The following is a 22,081-nucleotide window of genomic DNA, read 5'->3' on the forward strand; positions in this document are numbered from 1 at the left end:
TGTACATGTATGTTTTCCTGTGTGAATGTATTTGTATCTGCCTAGTTTCAAAAGGTTGGCAGTTCAAATCCACCAGCTGCTCCTTGGAAACCCTATGGGGCAGTTTTACTCTGTCCTTTAGGGTTGCATTCAGTCGGAATTGACTTGATGGCAACAGGTTTGGTTAGTTGAGTTCTAAGGGGAAAGGTCAGCAGTCGGAACCTACCAGCTGCTCCATGGGAGAAAGATGTGGCAGTCTACTTCCATGAAGATTATAGCCTTGGAAACCCTATGGGGGCAGTTCTGCTCTGTCCTCTAGGGTCACTATGAGTTGGAATTGACTCGACGGCAATGGGTTTGGTTGTTTGGGTTTATGGTAGTTCTAGGTTCAACTTTTTGAGGAACCACCAAACTATTTTCCACAGTGGCTGTATCATTTTACATTCCCACTAGCAGTGGATGAGGGTTCCAGTTTCTCCACAATCTCGCCAACACCTATTAATTTTTGTCTTTTTTGATCATTGCCATTCTAATGGGGGTAAGGTGGTATCTCATTGTGATTTTGATTTGCATCTCCTTATTGGCTAATGACCATTGAACATCTTTTCATGTGCTTGTTGGCCATTTGAATATCCTCTTTGGTGAAATGTCTGTTCAAACCCTTTGCCCATTTTTTGATTAGGTTGTCTTTTTGTTATTAAATTGTAGAGATATTTTATATATTTTGGGTATTATACCCTTACTGGGTACACGGTTCCTGAAAATTTTCTCCCAATCTGTAGACTGTCTTTTCACTTTCTTGATAAAGTCCTTTGATGAACAAAATTATTGAATTTTTATGAGATCTCAGTTATCTACTTTGTCTTTTGCTGCTTGTGGCTTTTGTCATATGTGATAGTCCTTTGTTGAAAACTAGGCCCTGCAGTCACACCCTTATATTTTCTCCTAAGACTTTTATAGTTTTTGTTTTCACATTTATGTCCCTGATCCATTTTGAATTTGTTTTTGTGTGTGGTGTTGTGAGGCATGGATCCTGATTGATTCTTTTGTATGTGTAAACTCAAGTTTCCTAGCACCATTTATTGTGGAGATTCTTTCTTCCCCATTGAATGGACTTAGCACCCTTGTGGAAAATCACTTGATCATAGATGTATGGATTTATTTGTGGACTCTTAATTCTGTTCTGTTGGTCTGTATGTCTATTTTTATACCAGTACCAGGCTGTTTTAATTACTTTCGCTATAGAATGTTTTGAAATCAGGAAGTGTGAGTCCTCCTCCTTTATTCTTCTTCAAGATTGCTTTAGAGATTCAGGTTCCCTTGTCCTTCCGTATACATTGAGGATTGGCTTTTCTATTACTGTAAAGAAGGCTGTTGGAATTTTGATGGGGTTGCATTGAATTTACAGATCGCTTTGGGTAGTACTGACATCTTAACTATATTAAGCCTTCCAGTCCACAAACATGAAATGTCCTTGCATTTATTTAGATGTTCTTTAATTTCTTTTAGTAATGTTTTATAGTTTTCAGTGTATAAGTCTTTCACATTCCTGGTGAAATTTATTCTCAGGTACTTTATTCTTTGAGATGCTATTGCAATGTTTCCTTAATTTCCTTTTCTGCTTGCTCATTGCTGAAGTATAGAAACTTGGCTGATATTTAAAAAAATTTTTTTTTATTGTACTTTAGATGAAGATTTATAGAACAAATAGTATCTCATTAAACAGTTAGTACACATATTTGTTTTATGACAATGGTTAACAACCCCATAACATGTCAACACTGTCCCTTCTCAATCTTGGGTTCCCTATTACCAGCTTTCCTGTCCCCTCCTGCCTTCTAGTCCTTGTCCCTGGACTGTTGTGCCCCATTAGTCTCATTTTGTTTTAGGGAGCTGTCTATTGGCTGAATGGTGAACCTTGGAAGTGACTTCATTACTGAGCTAAAAGGGTGTCTGGGGGCCATACTCTCAGGGTTTTTCCAGTCTCTGTCAGGCCAGTAAGTCTGGTCTTTTTTTGTGAATTAGAATTTTGTTCTACATTTTCTCCAGCTCTGTCCAGGACACTCAAAATGTGACTGATTTTTGTGTGTTGACCTTGTTCCCCTGTCACTTTACTGAATTCATTTATTAGTTCTAATAGCTTTTTTGTGGATTCTTTGGGGTTTCTATGTCTAGAATCATGTCATCTGTGAGAAGGGATAGTTTCAGTCCACCCTTCCCAATTTGGATACCTTTTATTATATTTTTATTCTAGCCTAAGTGCTCTGGCTATATAAATAATTTTTTAGTATTCATTTCTTGTTATATATTTCTAGTTTTTGTTTTCAATAAGACATTTTAGCTGCCTTTTCATAGTTATAATCAACACAGTTTTTACTAACAAAATTGTGGTTGGTTTAAAACATCAGATAAACTTCAGTGGCAAGGAACTGTCTGGAAACTATCTAGATTAAAGTGATCTAAACTGAAAATTAAATATATGTTGTTTGCCAGTTATAAAACTAAATAGGTGAGAACTTTTGCTTGAGGAGTATGACAACTTAACTGTTTTTTGTTGTTTTGGGGATTTTGTATCCTGGCTACTTGGATTCAGCTCTACATCTTTGCTGGTTGACTGCTATGTGCTAAGGTACCATCTGGATACAAAGATGACCCTTATCTCTCATGCTCTTTGTTACTCTTTGCATCTTTCTACAGAGAAAAAAACCAAACAAACCAAACCTGTTGCCCTCGAGTAAATTCCGACTCATAGCGACCCTGTAGGACAGAACAGAGCTGCCTCATAGAGTTTCCAACGAGTGCCTGGTGGATTTGAACTGCCAACCTTTTGGTTAGCAGTCATAGCACTTAACCACTGTGCCACCAGGGTTTCCTCTGCAGAGAAAAGAATGAGAGAATTTACAAGTGAGACTTTAATAGGACTGAGTTTATATTTGTTTAGGTGGAATTGAATCTCTTATTTTTGTGTGTAATTTTACAAGATCTAAAAGTCTGGCTTTGCTAAAAAATATTTTTGCTGTTTTTCTGCTTAACCCAGGATTTCCACTAGTCATAATTGGATAGTTCCAATGAGTTTTGTCTACATTAAGGCTGTAGTTATGATGCATTTAGTTGTGGCTAGGATAGGTTCTAGGTGTTGGCCAGGATGAGGTATATTTGCCATAAGAGGTTGGTGAAAGGACCACTAGCCCTAAAAAAATTGATTTAGTGACTAATTCATTTGATAGATACTGAGTATCTACTCTTTTGTTGTTGTAATTAAGAGCAGAATAAAAACGACACTTGACTAATCCATCCATTTTACACCTACCATAGAGATTACGGCATGAGATCTAGAATTCAGATATCATGTGTATTTGAAACTCCTAGCTCTGCCTCTTTGGCTGTATGACCTGTGGCAAGTTGCTTAACCTCTCTTAGGCTCAATTTCCTCTGTAAAATAGAGATAAAAATAGAACCTACCTTCAGGGATATTGAGCCCTGGTGGTGCAGTGGTTAAGAGCTTGGCTGCTAACCAAAAAAAAGGTCTGCAGTTCAAATCCACTAGCTGCTCCTTGGAAACCCTATGGGGCAGTTCCACACTGTCCTGTAGGGTCGCTGTGAGTCAGAATCGACTTGATGGAAACAGGCTTTTTGGTTTTAGGGATATTGGGAGGATTAAATGACATAATCCCTCTAAAGTGTTTGTAAAATGCCTGGCTCAAAGTAAGTGCCTAATAAAATGTTTATTACTATAATTACCGGTAGTAGTGTTAGAAACCTTGAACCACCCCCACCCCCAAAATCACATAAAATCTTAGGTCCATGCCTAACAATTACGACATATCTGTTGAAATGGACGTAGAGCAGGGTATAGGACCATCAACTCCATTGAAGCACCTTGGTGGCATCCTGGGTTTCTGTGGAACAATGTTGTTCAAAACACATTTGATCCTCTATGCTACTACATTTTGTTTGAAAAATTTCATTTCTTTTGGGGCAAAAACAGAAAAAACAAACAAACAAACAAACAAACAACCCACTGCTATCAAGTCGATTCTGACACACAGCAATCATATAGGAGAGTAGAACTGCCCCATAGGATTTCCAAGGCCGTAAATCTTTATGGAAGCAGACTGCCACATCTTTCTCCCATGGATCTGCTAGTGGGTTTGAACCGCCAACCTTTCAGTTCACAGCCAGCACTTTAACCACTGAGCCACTGGGGCTCCTTCTTTTGGGGCAGTAGGAAGTCATGGCACTGTAGAGTTTTGCATTGACTTTTGAGGGCTTTTTTTTTTTTCCCCCTTCAGAAATTTCTGCACCCAGACCATCTTCTCCAGGTGGACTAACTGAAGAAGATAGTGTTTTATTTAACAAACTGACCTACTTAGGCTGTATGAAGGTTTCTTCCCCACGTAATGAACTGGAGGCTTTACGGGCAATGGCAACTATGAAATCTTCCAGTCAATACCCCTTTCCTGTTACTCTGTATGTGCCAAATGTTCCAGAAGGCTCTGTGAGGTAAGCTCTAATTTTTTTTCTTTAGACATGCGTTAAGTTTTTTTGGTGGTGGTGAGGATGTTACATCGTAAATGAGGTGTAGGACTTAACTGTGAATTCAGCTGGACTGCAGATATGCAAAGTAAATATTGTGTTTAAGCTTAGACTGTATTGCCTGTTTGCAAGGGACATTTGCAGAATTATGCTTAGAATATTATAATGGGGATAAAATGGTAAAAATACTTGTAATTTGTTTATTTTGAAGGCAAACAAAAACCTACCTTTAGTTTGTCATGTAACAGTGGTTCAGAAAATTACAGTGGGTGTTAGATTTTAAGCTGATTAGGTACATCTGACTGGAAAGAAGCAAAGTGAATTTTGTCTTATGCTTGATTAGGAATAGTATTTAATGTTGTCTAAACCTCGATTTTCTTTAAATGTAAATCAGATAGTTATTCTCCTGCACTTAGCCTCTAATCACACTTACGATTATATTAAAATCCTTACCATGGTTTACAAAATCCTACTAGATCTGGCCATTGACAACGTACTGCTCTGACTTGATCTCCTACCTCTCTTCCCCCTCCCCCAACGCTTTCTGTTTCCACTAGAATGTAAACTCCATAGAAGCAAATTCTTCGTGTTTTCACTTCTGTAGCCCCAATATGTAGAGCAGTATCAGGCCCATAGTAGGATTTCAGTAAATATGAGCAAATAAATGGGCCAGGTCTAGGAAATTAGATTGAATGTGTTCTAATTTTAGAGTATTCCCTGAAAGTTGATTTAATCTTTTAAAAAAAACTTTCTGATTTTACCTTATTCTCTAAAGTTTAGAATGTGGGAAAATGTTAGCTAAATTCTAGTACCAAAATAATAGCAATATCAATTTACAAAATTTCAGTGAAAAATTTTTTGTTTTTTCAGGAGTTTGATAAATATATTATTTAGTATCTCCTGATAAATGTAAAATGCCTTTTAATGTTATCTGTTTGGTTCAAAGGTGCCAGACACACCTTGACAAAGGCTTATGCATTTACTTGCCTATTTGTGGTGGCTGAAATTTCTACACCCAGACCCCCACTTCCCTGTCTACCTAGTTTCTTAGTTTGAAATCCTGAAGACGTCTTGAGTTTTTTAGGTCAGATAGGGCTTTGGATTTGTGTAAGGGAAGTCAGAGAAGTATTCGCTCTCATATCTCACAAATTCCTTTCAGCTCTTAAATTCTGTCATTGATTCCATCTTTGGAACCACACTGACCTTTTTTGGGGGCTAAAGAGGTCTCAGTTGAACAGTGAGACTTGGATGAACTTACAGGTGCTTCTCTGAATAGAAATGGATTCTCCAGGGATGATGTGTGCAGTCTGTTCTGCATTTTGTCATACCAGAACAGGACTAGCCTTCAAGGATGGGTGACATAGATTTTAGTGACATTGTATACTTAGCTTTGAGAATAAGTGAGTTGGATCATAGGAAACATGAAAATGAAGAAATTATCAAAAGAAGATGAATGCGTGTGTGCATTTATTTGCAAGAATGTGATGATAATTTGTTTTCCTGCATAGTAAGTACCACTTCATTTTTGTGATTTTAAGATAGTTACGTTTACATGACATATACTGGGTAGTAAAACTGTTTGTTTTGTTCATTGATGGCTAATATTTTATCTCGTTTTTCATCTCTGTTCTGTAGAATTATAGACCAGTCCAGCAATGTGGAGATAGCATCTTTCCCGATCTATAAGGTGTTATTCTGTGCACGTGGACATGATGGGACAACAGAGAGTGATTGCTTTGCATTTACGGAGAGTTCCCATGGTTCAGAAGAATTTCAGATACATGTCTTCTCCTGTGAAATTAAAGAGGCAGTAAGTATAATGTATTGTACTTAGAGTACATTGAGATGAGTTAGAGTAATATTTTGGACCCTAATCTCATGGTCTTTCAAATTAGTATGTATGACCATATGCCACATTGTGACCATTTGGAGTATATTTCTAAAGAGAAAGTTATTATTTGTTATGGCATAGAACGGAATATGGAAAACTGAGTCTAATATGTCTGAGCACTAAAGTGATATTGTAGGTGGGGCACTCTCATATTTTAGCAGGTGTAATAGAAAAATACTACCTGATGAGCTGTCTTCTCATACCGCCATGATAGTAATTTCTAAGGCTCAGAAAGGAGGAATTTTTTTGCACCTCTTTTATTATTTTGCCCAAGTAGATTGGTCCATGTAATTAAAAAAAGTGCCTATAACAGTATCTGTTTCTCTGCTTGGCCTCATAGTTACATAGTGCTTTCACTAAGCTACTCCACTAAGATTGTTTCATAGATCTCTGTGATTTTAACCAGTGATTATTATTATGTGCATTCACCTAGAGGCTAGCTTTTGCTAGGAGAATTGGCCTAATTAAAAACAAATGCTTGTGTATAGCAGGAGTATCAGATGTAGTCTTTTGAAGAAGCTAGCAAGTTCTTCTTAGCAATTATTAACTGTTGGTTTATTTTTAGACTGGAGAAGTAGTTCAGATTCAAATGGCTGTTAAACACATGGGGAAATCCCTTTCTTTTCCCCCCTATATCTATTGAATTCTCCCCAGACGGAAAGTAAGTTACATTACTGGAACTTTAGTGCTTACAGTCATTTCAAAGGGATTAATAACTGAGTTTGAATGGGTAAGCTCTTAGGTGTGTTTGATTTTGGAAATATAGTCAGCAGAAAATGGTAGAAGCAGCAGTTCCCCTGTTCTCTGTTTACCATGACACAGGAGTAAGTCATTGTATTAACAGGAGTTCTGAGAGTTTATTTCTGGCCACAAAATTGAAACTCATGGGATTGTAGATTTCAGCGTTTGATACTAAGTGTAAGGGGTATGTCAGTTCTTATGACCTGGTGATCTATTTGGTCTGTACTAGAATGAATATGCACACACACACAACATATTTTAGACTGTAGCCATAGAAGTTCCTTGCCAGAACTCATGCCTTGTGTAAGAAGTTCAGGTTTGGTTTTTTGTTTGTTTAAATAGGTCTAAATCTATTTTGTCCTAACATTAAAAAATATATATGTTAACTGACTTCTTGATCCAAAAGGTGTGACAGATAGAGAGAGTGAATGAGTACAAGTATGCCAGCATGCATGGCACATAGTAGACAGTGAATATAAATATGTTGAAAGAGTGTGTGTGTGTGTGTGTATGAATGAGGGGGAGCTATTTCTGATCCTTACAAACTCCACTGCAGAGGTGGAGAAGCAGATGGTAGAGTCCCGGCATTTCATGTTGGCAGCCATCATTTAACACACCTGTGTGGTTTCTGGATCAGTGGAGCTCAACAGCAAGGAAATGAACTTTGAAAAACTGGAGAACCTACTGCCTGGAGAGGTAGAAACACTGCTGCAGAAGGAAGTGGAAAGGGACCTGGCTGCAAGCATTTTACATAACTGACGGTATGAAACCCTTTCTTTTTGGGTTACAGCATTCAGTTGTTTATGGATGGGGTTAATGTTTGTCATTTTTGAGAAGTTTAACAGTGGGTAAGCAGTGGGCAAAATTATGAGAAATTCTTGGTCTGACCATTTTAGATATAGTATCAAATAGCATTAATTGTATTTCTGGAGAGCATATTTGGTGCATTGCATGTTGTGAGAAAGCAATGTCCATGTGTTATTTAATTTTTTTAGAGTGCATTTTAAAAAGTGTTATATTGTGGGAAACTGGTGATAAAATTTGTCATTTAAAGAAGAAATACATGACATTTGTCATTAAACCTTATAATGAGTGATTATTTTTAAATGAAGAATAACCAAAAATCAAACCAAACCAGTTGCCACTGAGTTGATTCTGACTCATGGCAACCCCATGCTGCAGAGTAGAACTGCACTCCATAGGGTTTTTAAGGTTGTGAACTTTTAGAAGCAGATTCCCAGGCCTTTCTGCGTCTGGGAGGGTTCAAACTGTTAACCTTTTGGTTAATAGTCAAGTGCTTAAACGTTTGTGCCACTCAGGGAACCAAATGAAGAATTAAAAAAACTCGTTGCATTTGAGTAGATTCCGACTCTTGACAACCCCACGTGTTACATAGTAGAAATGCTCCGTAAGATTTTCTTGGCCATAGTCTTTATAGAAGCAGATCACCAGGCCTTTTGTGGTGCCTCTGGGTGGGTTTGAACTGCTAACTTTTAGGTTAGTAGTTGAGTGCAAATTGTTTGTATTACCCAACAAACCCAACCTGTTGCTGTCCAGTCAGTTCTGACTCATAGTAACCTTATAGGACAGAGTAGAACCACCCCATAGGGTTTCCAAGTCTGTAATCTTTACAGAAGCAAACTGTCACATCTTTCTCCCACAGAGCAGCTGGTGGGTTTTAACTTCCGACACTTTGGTTAGCAACCGAACACTTAACCAGTGCGCCACCAGGGCTTCTTGTATCGCCCAATGACTTCCTTAAATGAAGAATAGCCCAGTGTAAATAGCTTATGCCAGACACTGTGCTAAGCACTTACTGGATGCTCATAGCATCTCCACGACATAGATAGTATTTACTTAAGACTAGTAACTTTATGTTTCTGTTTGCTTGGAAGAGTTGTAGTTTATGCCTGTAGTCCAGGCATGTTATTAATAGCACTGTCTTTTAGTCTCAGAAGTTGTTCTGGCTTGGATGATAAACTGTATGAACACCCTTTGTTTATCCTAAGGCTAAGGGAATAGATGATAGAGCTGAGTTTCAAAGTGAAGTGTCTGCCTCTGAAGACCCATGTAATTTTCAGCAACTACTTTTCTATTGCTAAAATATTATAAAAATCAAATGTGAATTTTTTTTGTTTTCAGTTATGTTTTATAAAGGTGTTTGTCAGCTGCATGTCTTGCATTCCCAGCTGCCTTTTGTGTTTTACCCATGCTTTTTACAGAAGCTGTCCAACAACTGTCTTCATCTCTCCCCTCAAAAAATAGTTATCCCTTTTAATTAATTTGAAGTGTTTTAGTTACATTTACTGGTCATCTTATTATATGGTTCCCAGGTGTTTTCTGTTCTATGGTAGAGGGACAACTTTTGTCCTTAGTATTTGAGTGCTCCTTGGTGGGCACAAGGAAGTTGCACGTAAGGCTTAGGCACAGGTGATAGACATTGTCACTTAAGTATGACTGTGTATTATTGCCACTAATATGTTTTCCATTTTTTGCAGAGTGTCTGGATGAAACCTGAAGAGATTTGGCAGTTAAAGGAAGGAAGCTGTCTTCTCAAGAAGGGGCAACAGCATGGCCGTCACTTCCAGCTGCTACTGCAGTGCTCTTATTTCGCTCTAAACCCTTCAAGCAGCTGGGAAGGCCAGTGAGGGTGATGGCTCTGTTGAACACCTGTGAAACAATGATTAAGTGTTCCCACAGAAGAGTTAGGACATGTTTCACTTGTTATCCTGGACTTTATACAGAAGAATAAAGTCCCCAAAGAGTTGGAGGAAACCAGCCAGCAGTATCTTGATGCTAGTGATCTTTGTACTGGGGAATGATGTGCTAGGCTTCTACTGAAGAATGTTTTACCAAAGCAAAATAACAGCAAGCATAGTGAAAATAGCCAAGGAAGCATCTATTCTTTGTTACATCTTTATGGATATATTATACAGAACTGTTTTTAATAATCTTTTAAAAGATTTACTTGACTCTCTTTAAGATTTTTATTTAATTTTTTTCTCTTTAAGATTTTATTTCTACTAGCCATTTTCTTCAAAATAGATTTTGATATTTGTTGTTTTAACATACTTGTCATGTTTACTAGCAAATTCTCAGTGTTATATTTTAGAAGCGTGGTTTTAATCATCTGGTGGTAAAGGCATTCAGAGGTATTTAATGAATAAATATCAAGAGTATCATTGAGAAGATCCTTATTCTTAATGCTGTGGTTTCTCTTTGGATTGCTGATATGTCACTATATGAAAGAAAATTTTATTCCTCACGTAATATTATTCTCAACAGGTATTTCTTGAGATGGTATTTTAGCAGAGTGCCTTATTTTAGAAGCCAATTCAGAAGTTATTTGTGTTTCCCTTAAGTAAATTGATTTTTATAATATAAAAAATCTTAGGTAACATACTTCCTATTTTAGCTCCTCTCAATGAGTAATATATTTGAGCAAGTTTTTAAAAAATTTTTTAACACATACCTTTCAGGCTGTCTTTCAGGAATGATTTTTATATGTATATTTCTTGGCTGAACATTTTTTTTTTTTTTGGCACATGGTGTTTCTAAAAGGTTGGATTCTCTTTCATCAACATTAATGAAAACACTTTATATTGGAAAAACTAGCCATGAAATTTAATGTAATAAATACCTTTGTTATTTAATGGCATTTTGGGACTGTTAACATGTGATGCATATTTGAGAATTTGGAAAATACTGAAATAAAGAAGAAAATAAAAGCTACTTAAAATTCCACTGGAGTTAAGATTTTAGTGTCTCTCCTTCTAGATATCTGCATGTGCCCTTTTCCCCACCTCTTAAAAAAAAAAAAGAAGAAGAAGAAAATAAAGAAGCCAAAATCGAAACCAATTATGATTAACTTAGTGCTTTATTTCAGTATTGCTTTCTGGGGGAAAAATTGTACTGTATTATTTTGTCAATAAACTCTTGCCTTCTACAAAGAAAGTGTCTGTTCTAGATTGTTTTGTTTTGTTTTTAATAGTTTGACATGTATAAAAAGTTTGCCATGGTGTATGTTTTAATACTCTTTACATAATAGGATTGGTTACCCAATGCATTCTAAGAATATAGATACTGATAATCATTGTTTCTGAAGCTACTCTACCTTAAAAATCCATAGATCAACATGTCAGCTTATTCACAAATTCTAGAATTCACAAATGGTTTTAAACTTTTTGGTGGAAGTAGCAACTTGCAAGACATTGTCAGTGTTAAATGAGTTTGGGTGTTGCTTATGTTGTCAATATACTGTTGGATTTTTCCTCCAAAAAGAGAAAGGTGGAGTCTGATTTTTTTTTTTTTTTTTGCATAATTTTCTACCACTTTGGCTCAGCTGCATTTACTTAACCTTTTCTTAAGAAGTTGCTGAGCCTTGCCATCTACTGTAGAGTATGCCCAGTACTTTGACTTTTTTGGTATGGTCTGATGTGGCAGGCTTGCTGATTAGCTCTGACACAAAGACACATGAAAATCAATGAATTAGAAGGAGAAATGGAAAGGGGAAGAAAGAATAATTGTGGTTGAGGTTTAACTCTAATAGTGTGTCAAAAATTACATACAGGTATTCCTCTATTTTCACACACATTGTATTCTTAAAAATATTCTGAGTCTGAAAGTATAAAAAGTAAACAGCAGACTTCATATTTTATTTAGGGGCAGGGAGTGGGAAGTACTCAAAAGTAGCTTGAAGTCCCTATAAACACTTTGCCTTGTAGGCGTAATCATCAGTGGCATATTTCTAGCATGTTCTTCGATTTTCTTTTCTTCCACACTTAAATTGCTGGGCTAGGTTCAGTAACTATCCAGTTGAGGCTAAACATTTCTGCTTTTTGCTTAGCTAACGATCTCTGTCATTTACTCCCAAGCACATTCAACTTACATGTACTAGAGTGCAAGCTCTATGTTTACTGCTATATCCACAACATCTAGAATAATACTTTGTACACAGAAAGTGCTCAAAAATACTTGTTAAATGAATGAGTGAAATTGTCATTGTCTTAACTGTATAACATTTGAGGCCTACAGTTCTGATTAATATCAATCTTTTGCTTTTTTTGTTGTTTTCACTCATCTGTATAAGGTAATATAATAATGCTGTAAAATATTTTTAACATTTTATGAGCTTTGAAACAAATATTATGCTACTGCTGAGGCTGAACTTTTAGGCTGTCAGACAGCATTCTTATCCAATGGTTAAAAATGTTAATCACTTAAGATACCATTTATTTGTGTAGGAAGGACAGTTTAGGGCAATCACTGATTAATGAATGTTAAGTGTGGCTATTGGAAGTTTGAGGACCACTTGTTTTTGAATGTGTGTGTGTATATGTGTACATGAGAAAAGTTTTATGGCAGAATATATGCCTATAGGAAAACGAAAAAGGAAAGACCGCACACTTTAACAAATTCTGCTGTTGATGACAGTGCTCTTTTTTCAAGCAAATTCTAAAATATTATAGTCCTACTAATATAATTCTAATATAATTTAGATATCTTCATTTATCTAAAGTGAAGATTTGTTAATATTCAGAACCGTCTCCTTGTGGAACTTAGAGTACTTCTCCACTTTAAGGGACAAGTATGAGCCATTTATATATATATTTTTAAGTATTATCACCAGGGTGGCCTATGCTAATAGAGTAGATAAAACCATTTCAGCATGCATTCTGGAAATCCTTCAACACATTTGTACTACAACAGCTTTGAGTAACAGCACCGGAAGCCATTTAAATCATGTTACCATGTTTGCTTATTGCTAAAACCAGTATTTGATTTATTCTATGGCTCAATATCTAGCCTTTTGAAGCTGCTGGGAGTTAAAAGAGAAATTGAGGACTCGGGCTAAAACCTTGTTAACATGTTTGCTAACATCATTTTATTAATTACCTTAGAATTCATTCATTTCAGATATCCCGTAGCATATTTTGAAGCCCATAAACATCTATATTTGTAGCTTCTTTTGAGACTTTAAATTAGTTCAACATCTTTATTACTGTGTTTAAATGCTAGAGATGAAAGAAGCAAAAGGCAAGGATATTTAAAAGGTGACTTTTTTTTTTTTAAGTAAAAAGGATTCTCTCTCAGTGAAGCTACCATTCTTCAATATGAATACATTTGGGTATATTTATATAACCCAGTCAGGCACATACACATACATTTACTGAGCTTGATTCTCTTCTTTTTTTTTTTTTTACTACTCTGTGACAATAAGTCATTGGTAGTAGGAAACTGGTCAAAATAACGTTAGAAAGCAGTCTCCTGAAAAAGGCGAATTCTAGTCCTAGCTCAGTCACTTAATAGCTACATGATGTTTTTGAGCCCCACTTTACCCATCTGTAAAGTATTGCAAATACCTGCTAGGCCTGCTTTCAAAGATTATTAGGAAATCAAATAAGATAATGTATACAAATGGAGTTTGTAAACTAAAACCTATGTAGATGTAAAGAATCATTATTGAATGATAACTGTAAATAACATTCAAGTTCCCTAAGAAAGGCATAACTCATGTTTTGTGTCTGGCAGAAAAGAGGCTCTGGCTGTCTGTGTTTGGGGGAAATTACCATAACAACAAACTTATTATTTTATCTATAGAATAAATTTTTCCTGACAAATTATATGCATGCTATACCTAAATAAATCCAAGCATTAACTAGGTAGCAAGGCAGTTTCTTTGAAGGGAATCTTGTCTTTTCATTAACTATCATCTGAGAAATGTTTTCCAAGAAAAATTTTGGTAATAATGAAGTGAGCCTTCTGATACCGGCAGTGTTCGCTTCTGGTCAGGTCTCTGGTGTGTTTTTATAGTGAGAGATGTTCTGGATCACAGCTAGAGACACCAACTTACTGTCTCTTCTGGGTGGTTCTCATCTACCCTCCTTCCTTTAGTTTCAGCATACCCAGATCCTCAGTTACAACACCTAAATCTTAGTTCTCTTCTGATCTCTGGTGTTTACATACATTATGGTATTAGACTTGGTGGTGCTTACTGTTGCAATTTATCTGTTTAAGTTTGAAAACAGGCCTCACATTTGAACTTCAAGTTTCTGTAAAATGAAGTGATGTTCTGCTATGAGTTTCATAAAAAATTTTGTGAAATCAAATTACCTTTTGAGGAATATATTCGGCAATATTTCTCCTCTTGAGCTTCATGCTGATGATGGTTTTTAGGCTGTAATAGTTTAGAGTTAGGATGATCTATATTTATCAAATGCACATGCTTGTCCACCTATCTATAATGCGTAAGTGATGAAAATTATGTCATGCAATAGCTAAACAACTGATAGATGCTTAGACTCTATCTGCTAAAGAAAATTATGGCCATGGAAAGCTGTAGATTCAAGAAGTAGGAGGAAGAGGTATCAGAATGCAGTTAAAATCTTTGCATAATGGTATTCCTATTTTTATTCTTTTAGGTAAGCAGAATTTTGTATAGTTTCTGTACAGCATTCAAACGTTCTTCCAGACAAGTGTCTGATGTTAAAGACTCCGTTATTCCTACCCCCGACAGTGATGTGTTTACCTTCAGTGTTTCCTTGGAGGTAAAAGAAGATGATGGAAAAGGAAACTTTAGGTGAGAATCTTTTGGAAATAATACAGATTTGGCATTATGCCTGAAATATAGTCTTGGCTAATATTAAAGTTCTAGAACCTATATAATATTGACATAAAGCTTTAAATTGATAAATATTTAGTTGGTTATAATGAATGTTTCAGTCTGTTTCTCATGCCTTTCAGATATTTAAATGGTTTTCTCAATGAGTCTAAAAATACTCATGTTTATTGTAGAAAATTTAGCAAAACGATAAAAGTAAAATAAAAAGACAATCACTTTTAACATTTTGGTTTATTTTTTATTTCTAGGGATATTTTTGCACAATTGTATATATAGAATTGTTTTCTCTTAACATTCTAAGAATTTTTCCATTAAAATGTTCTTAATCAAAATCATTTTTAATGGTTGCTTTACCTTTACCCATTGCCATTGAGTCGATTGTGACTCATAGCGACCCTACAGGACGGAGTGGAACTGCCCCATAGGGTTCCCAAGGAGCGGCTAGTGGATTCGAATTGCCATCCTTTTGGTTAGCAGCCAGACTCTTAACCACTGCACTGCCAAGGCTCTGTGTGGTACAAATGGTTTGTGCTCTACTACTAACCTATAGGTTGATGATGCAAATCCACCTAGCGATGCTGCAGAAGAAAGGCCTGGTGATCTGCTTCCATAAAGATTACAGCCTATGGAGCTCTGTTCTACTGTGTAACACACGGGGTCGCCACGAGTGGAAATTGACTTGACAGCAGTGGGTTTGGTGTTTTGTTTTTCAGTAGTGTATTGTGTGGTTTGACCATAGTTTCATTAACCATTTCCTTGTTTTGTACTTCAGAATATTTTTCTCCAATTCAGAAATACATGGTTAGTAGGGAACAGTTATACTATTTAATGATCCCCTATGTGCCTTAACTATGCCTTTAATTTTAACAGTAATTATTAGATAGGTATTTTATCTGTATTTTACAGATACAGAAATTGAGTATCAGATCAAATAATGTGGTCAGTGTATTTTTCCTTTTCAGATAAGACAACTCAGATTTTAGACAGTTACTGTTTTAATGAATTAATTCATAGTAATAGTCTGGCCTGTGCTAAATTTTTATTAACTTGCCCCTTATCTGTGTCTCTTTGTCTTTCTTTTATTTGTATTTATTTGGATATGCCATAGTCATCTCCAGTCCTAGGTGTCTAAAAGTAAGCTCTTCTTCCTCTTCCTTTTGCACTGGGTTTCACTGTGTAGAAGGTACTCATGGCCATGCAACCAGCTAAGCCAGAAATGTGGCAGTCTTAAAAAAATAATAATTAAATACACTGTATTCCAAATTTCTTAAAAACTAAAATTTCAAATTATGTCATTTTTTAACCCCTGGTTTTAATCTTCATTAGAGAGAAAATATAAGGCGCTTGAAAATCCATTTTAAAAATTGACAGCAATTCTGTTTTGCTGACTATAAAATTTATGGCTTGTTACTTGGTGTCAAGATAAGAGTTTAGTATATCTTAGGAATAAGGGTGTTGTTACTTAAATTGTTTGTTGTCTAGTTCTAACCTTGGAATAGGTTAACTTAACACTTTATTGTATTATTGTATTGGTAACTGTTGTTCTCTTTTCCATATTTCAGTCCTGTGCCAAAGGATAGAGATAAATTTTATTTCAAATTAAAACAAGGAATAGAAAAGAAGGTTGTGATTACAGTGCAACAACTTTCTAACAAAGAATTAGCTATTGAAAGGTAAGCAGCCTGCTCCTAGATTCTACCAAAAACTTGTATCGACTTTGTGATTGCATTGCATTTCAAGAAACGTATTATTGAATCTGAGCTATATTACTCACCTTGAGTTTTCACCATACTTCAGTTTCTCCATTTAAAAATGAGAATACTTTCTCTACTTAAATAAGTTAGATGCAACTAGTTCACTGAGAATCTCAATTGGGGAGGGAAATGGACGTGAAATGGTTTTATTTTTTCAGTATTAACTGCTTCAACCCTATTTGATCATATCCCTTTTTCCTGCTGTTCCTTATTGACATATAGGGCAATACCTTAACTTCTCAATCACTTTTAATTATTAAAAAGCCCATCTAGTAACTGGAATCTCACAAGCTTTAAAAGATATATACGTATATTTATATATATGTATATTTGACCATATAAAATTAAAAAGAAAAAAACCCATTGTAGGACAAAAGATACTATTAATGAAGTCAATACAAATATTTGTAATGTAGATAACAGATGAAAGGTTAATATCTGTAATATACATAGAATTCTTAACAATTGACAGTATAAAACAAAAGACAAAAATGGGTAAGAGAATGAATAGGCAAATCATAGGAAAGCTATTTAGATGGTTGAGAAACATATGTAAAGATGATCCAAGCCATGAATAGATGAGGAAATGCAAATTAAGGTAATCATAAGATATCAGATTGGCAAAAATAACATGTATTGCTGGTGGGGATGTAAGAAAAGAGTATTCTCATATTGTTCATAGAAATGTGAAAAGCAATTTTTGAAAAGCAATCAGGCAACATCTATAAAGATAAAATAACTATAATTGGACACATCAATCCCATTCTAAAGAATTTATCCTATTGAAAATAAAAGTACCACTGTCTAAGGGTGTTGATCACAGCATTGTTTTTAGTGGCAGAAGACTAGCCTATCCATAGGGAAGTGTTTAAATAATTTGTGGAATATAATGCAGACATTAAAAATAATATATTAGAAATCTACCAGATGAAGAGATTTGAACAGATTTCCATGATTTATTGTTGAGTGGAAAAAAAACGAGATATAGAAAAATGTGTATGATATGTTTTTATGCCAAAGAGGTACATGAAAACAAAACAAAAAAAACTGTGTGTGTATGTATGTGTAGGATTATACAAGTACAGAGAAAATATGAAAGGTTACACTCTAAATTTTTCACATGTATTATCACATGCAGAAGAGAGGAGAGAACATGTATATAATGGCATTTATATACATAAAGCTATGTGTTTGTGTGGATATATTTTGAATATATTAACTTAAAAGGTTAGCAAAATAGCTGCCAAATTTAAAATTCCAATCTTATTTTTTCTCTTCCGCCCAACACCAGTAAAGCTTGAGTTCAAGGGACTTTGACTGGGGTGTGATGTGGTCTGATCTTTCATTCCTCCTGCTCCTACACCAACTTTGTGTAGAGAGTGTCCTCTGATATTCCTTCTCACTCTTGCTCTTCAGGCTGGGAGGTTGAACAGAAAAGCTAGCAGGGGTGGTCTTACATAAATGGCTGCCTGTTGATTGTCTCACTCTTACTTGATCTGGTTAGGTCTGCTACTTGTGTGCTGCTTTTTCATCCTCCTCTAACCTCAGTGTTCCTTTATATAATATTAGGTCCTCTTCTGTGCTCTCCAAGCACTATGGGAATCTGTGGTTGGAGGGCACCTCCTCTGTTCTTCCTAGGCATGTTACTTGCTCCTTCTTACCATTTTGGTATAGGTTGTTCCTGCAAGTCTCCAAAGTTCATGTACTTCCCTGTTCACATGTACCCTCAAACTCAAGGGGTCATGTTCCACTCCTCTACCATGGCTGTTTCCTTGAGAATAAACATCATACTAAGGAGTGAGAATGCTGGTCTTCCCTCTTTTTCAGGGACCCCGAATCCCTAGGAGTTATTATCTCAGTGCCCCTTTTCACTTGACTTCAAGGACTGGGAGAAATTGGTGATGATCAAGAAAAAAAAAAAGCCTCTTCACTAAGACTGCTGTATGCTATGACCACTCCCTCTATTTCTCTTCTCCACTCTCTAGACTGAGATGAAGGTGGGAGACAGTTGAGGTGTTGGCTGATGGTATCTTGGCCACCTCTGCCCCTCCTACATCTGAGAGGAGGTGTCTGGCCCCCAGTTGTCTGCAGCTTTCTTTATAATGTAGGGTGTTTAGTTGCACTTTGTTCCTATCTCTGGATCCTGCTGCCAATACCCAGGTAACAGAAGAAGTCCTATTCAGCATCTTGTTAGTGATGCATGCATGTGTTTGTAATTGTGAAGTTTGGCCATATGTGAAAACCATATTTTATCAATTTTAAATTGTATGTTTTCATATTTAACATCTTTGTAATTGGAGTGTGTTTTTTAATTTATGACATCTTATGATTACAGTTGTCACCTTTTTTTTCCTTTTTATGTAAAATATAATAGTGAGTTTTAAAATTGATGGCTTTTTAGAGTTGATGAAAAATAGCTGAAAATAAAAGATACTCTTGATGTTGAATATTTTAGTCCTAAAGCATAATGATTTGATTTTACATACAGCAGTCTTTTACATTTTGTAGCATTAGTTATAGCAATTTTAAAAACATTATTTGGAAATAATTTCAAACTTACAAAAGGCTATAAAAATAAAACCAGTACAGAGAATATCTATATTCTTTACTCAGAATGATCTATTTCTAACATTTTATCCCATTTGCTTTGCACCTACTTGGACCTACTTTCTCAATCTCACTCTCTGTATCTCTGTGTGTACACACATGTACAACTATTTTTCTGGACCATTTAAGTTACATACATCATGGCCTTTTAGCACTAAATACTTCAGTGAGTATTTCTTAGGAATAGGGATATTCTCTTAACCAAAGTATAGTTATCAACTTCGGTAGTATTAGGATTCATGGAGTACTTTTATTTAAAATACGATTTGTCTTCCAATTTTGTTAGTTAACTCAATACTGTCATTTACCCCTCCAGTTCAGGATTCACTCTTTGTTGTTGTCATTGTTAGGTGCAGTTGAGTTGTTCCAATTCATAGTAGCCCCGTGCACAATGGAACAAAACACTGCCCAGTCCTGCATCATCCTCAAAATTGTTGCTATGTTTGAGCCCATTGTTGCAGTCACTATGTCAGTCCATCTCGTTGAGACTTCCTCTTTTTGGCTGACCCTGTACTTTACCAAGCATGATGTCCTTCTCCAGGGATTGGTCCTTCTTGATAACATGTCCAAAGTAAGTGAGACGAAGTCTCACTATCTTTGCTTCTAAGGAGCATTCTGGCTGTACTTCTTCCCAGATAGATTTGTTCGTTCTTCTGGCAGTCCATGGTATATTCAACATTCTTTGCCAACACCATAATTCAAATGCATCCGTTCTTCATCAGTCTTCCTTATTCATTGTCCAGCTTTCCCATGCATATGAGGTGATTGAAAATACCTTGGCTTGAGTCACGTGCACCTTAGTCCTCAAAGTGACATCTTTGCTTTTTAACACTTTAAAGAGATCTTTTGCAGCGGATTTGCCCAGTGCAATACGTCGTCTGATTTCTTGACTGCTGCTTCCATGGACATTTATTGTGGATCCAAGTAAGATGAAATCCTTGACAACTTCAATATTTTCTCCGTTTATCATGATGTTGCTTATTGATCCAATTGTGAGAGTTTTTGTTTTCTTTATGTTGGGGTATAATCCATACTGAAGGCTATAGTTTTTGATCTTCGTCTGTAAGTGCTTCAAGTCCTCTTCACTTTCAGCAAGCAAGGTTGTGTCATCTGCATATCACAGTTTGTTAATGAGTGTTCCTTCAGTCCTGGTGCTGTGTTCTTCATATAGTCCAGCTTCTCAGATTATTTGCTTAGCATATAGATTGAATAAGTATGATGAAAGGATAGAGCCCTACACCTTTCCTGATTTTTAAAAAATTTTATTGTGTTCTAGATGAAAGTTCACAGCATAAATTAGTTTCTCATTCAAAAATTTATACACAAATTGTTTTGTGACATTGTTTTGTGTAATCCCTGCAATGTGTCAGCACTCTCCCCCTTTCTAAGCTGGGTTCTCCGTGTCCATTTATCCAGTTTTCCTGTCCCTTCTTGCATTTTCATCTGCGTTTGTGCTGGTGTTGCCCATTTCGTCTCATATACTTGATAGAACTAATAAGCACCTTCCTCATGTGCGTTATTGTTTGTTTTATAGGCCTGTCTAATCTGGCTGAAAAGTGGACTTCGGGAGTGACTTCTGTTCTGAGTTAGCAGGGTTTAAGGGGGCCATAGTCTCAGGGCACTTTTCATGATTTTAAACCATGCAGTATCCCCTTGTTCTGTTTGAGTGACTGCCTCTTGGTCTGTATACAGGTTCCGCACGAGCAGAATTAAGTGTTCTGGAATTCTCATTCTTCACAGTGTAATCCGTAATTTGTTATGTTCACCACAGTTGAATGCCTTTGCATAGTCAGCAAAACACAGGTAAACATCTTCCTTGTATTCTCTGCTTTCAGCTAAGAACCATCTGACATCAGCAATGATATCCTTTGTTCCACATCCTCTTCTGCATCTGGCTTGAATTTCTGACAGGTCCCTGTTGATGTACTGCTGCAACTGTTTTTGAATTATCTTCAGCGTCACTTTAATTTGCATGTGATAGTAATGATACTGTTTGATAATATCTGCGTTCATTGGGTCACCTTTCTTTAGAATGGGCTTGAATATGGATCTCTTCTAGTTGGTTGGCCAAGTAGCTGTCTTCCAAATTTCTTGGCATAGACGAATGAGTGCTTCTAGCATGCACTGGTTTACGTGAAACATTTCAATTGGTATTCCATCAGTTCCTGGAGCCTTGTTTTTCGCCAATGCCTTCAGTGCAGTTTGGACTTCTTCCTTCGGTACCATCGGTTCTTGATCATATGCTACCTCCTGAAATGGTTGAATGTCAACCAGTTCTTTTTTGGTACAGTGACTTTGTGTATTCCTTCCATTTTCGTTTGATGCTTCTGTGTCATTCAATTTTTTGCTCATAAAATCCTTGAATATTGCAGCTTGAGGCTTGGACTTTCTTCTTCCATTCTTTTGGCTTGAGAAATGCCAAGTGTGTTTTTCCCTTCTGGTTTTCTAACTCCAGGTCTTTGCATATTTCATTATAATACTTTACTTTGTCTTAGTCTGCCCTTTTAAATCTTCTGTTCAGCTCTCTTACTTCATCATTTCTTCCTTTCACTTTAGCTACTCTATGTTCAAGAGCAAGTTTCAGAGTGTCTTCTGACATCCATTTTGATCTTTTCTTTTTTTCCTGTCTTTTTAATGACCTTTTGCTTTCTTCACGTATGGTGTCCTCGATGTCATTCACAACTTTTCTGGTCTTTGGTCATTAATGTTCAATGTGTCAAATCTATTCTTGAGACAGTCTCTAAATTCAGGTGGGATATACTCAAGGTCATACTTTGGCTCTCGTGGACTTCTTTTAATTTTCTTCAGCTTCAACTTGAACTTGCATGTGAACAGTTGATGGTCTGTTCCACAGTCGGCCTCTGGCCTTGTTCTGCTGATGATATTGAGCTTCTGAAAAAAAAGCTAAAATACTATATTTAGTTGTCATATGTCTTTAGCTTGCTTTAATCT

The 22,081-nt window shown here is 36.1% G+C and overlaps 1 protein-coding gene across 6 annotated transcripts in view; it reads left to right on the plus strand.

Moving 5' to 3' along the window:
- Window positions 1-22,081, plus strand: part of RABGAP1L (RAB GTPase activating protein 1 like) — a 775,464-nt gene that overhangs the window by 85,475 nt on the left and 667,908 nt on the right. For all 6 annotated transcript variants that reach the window (XM_023728046.1, XM_023728049.1, XM_004372833.3 and 3 more), the window contains 4 exons: window positions 4,272-4,482; window positions 6,151-6,325; window positions 14,569-14,726; window positions 16,331-16,441. In XM_023728046.1, coding sequence (XP_023583814.1) covers window positions 4,272-4,482; window positions 6,151-6,325; window positions 14,569-14,726; window positions 16,331-16,441 — 655 coding nt within the window. The remainder of the gene's footprint in view (window positions 1-4,271; window positions 4,483-6,150; window positions 6,326-14,568; window positions 14,727-16,330; window positions 16,442-22,081) is intronic.

This window comes from Trichechus manatus, unplaced genomic scaffold (genome assembly GCF_000243295.1).
Source record: "Trichechus manatus latirostris isolate Lorelei unplaced genomic scaffold, TriManLat1.0 scaffold00021, whole genome shotgun sequence".
NCBI classification, from domain to species: Eukaryota; Metazoa; Chordata; class Mammalia; order Sirenia; family Trichechidae; genus Trichechus; species Trichechus manatus.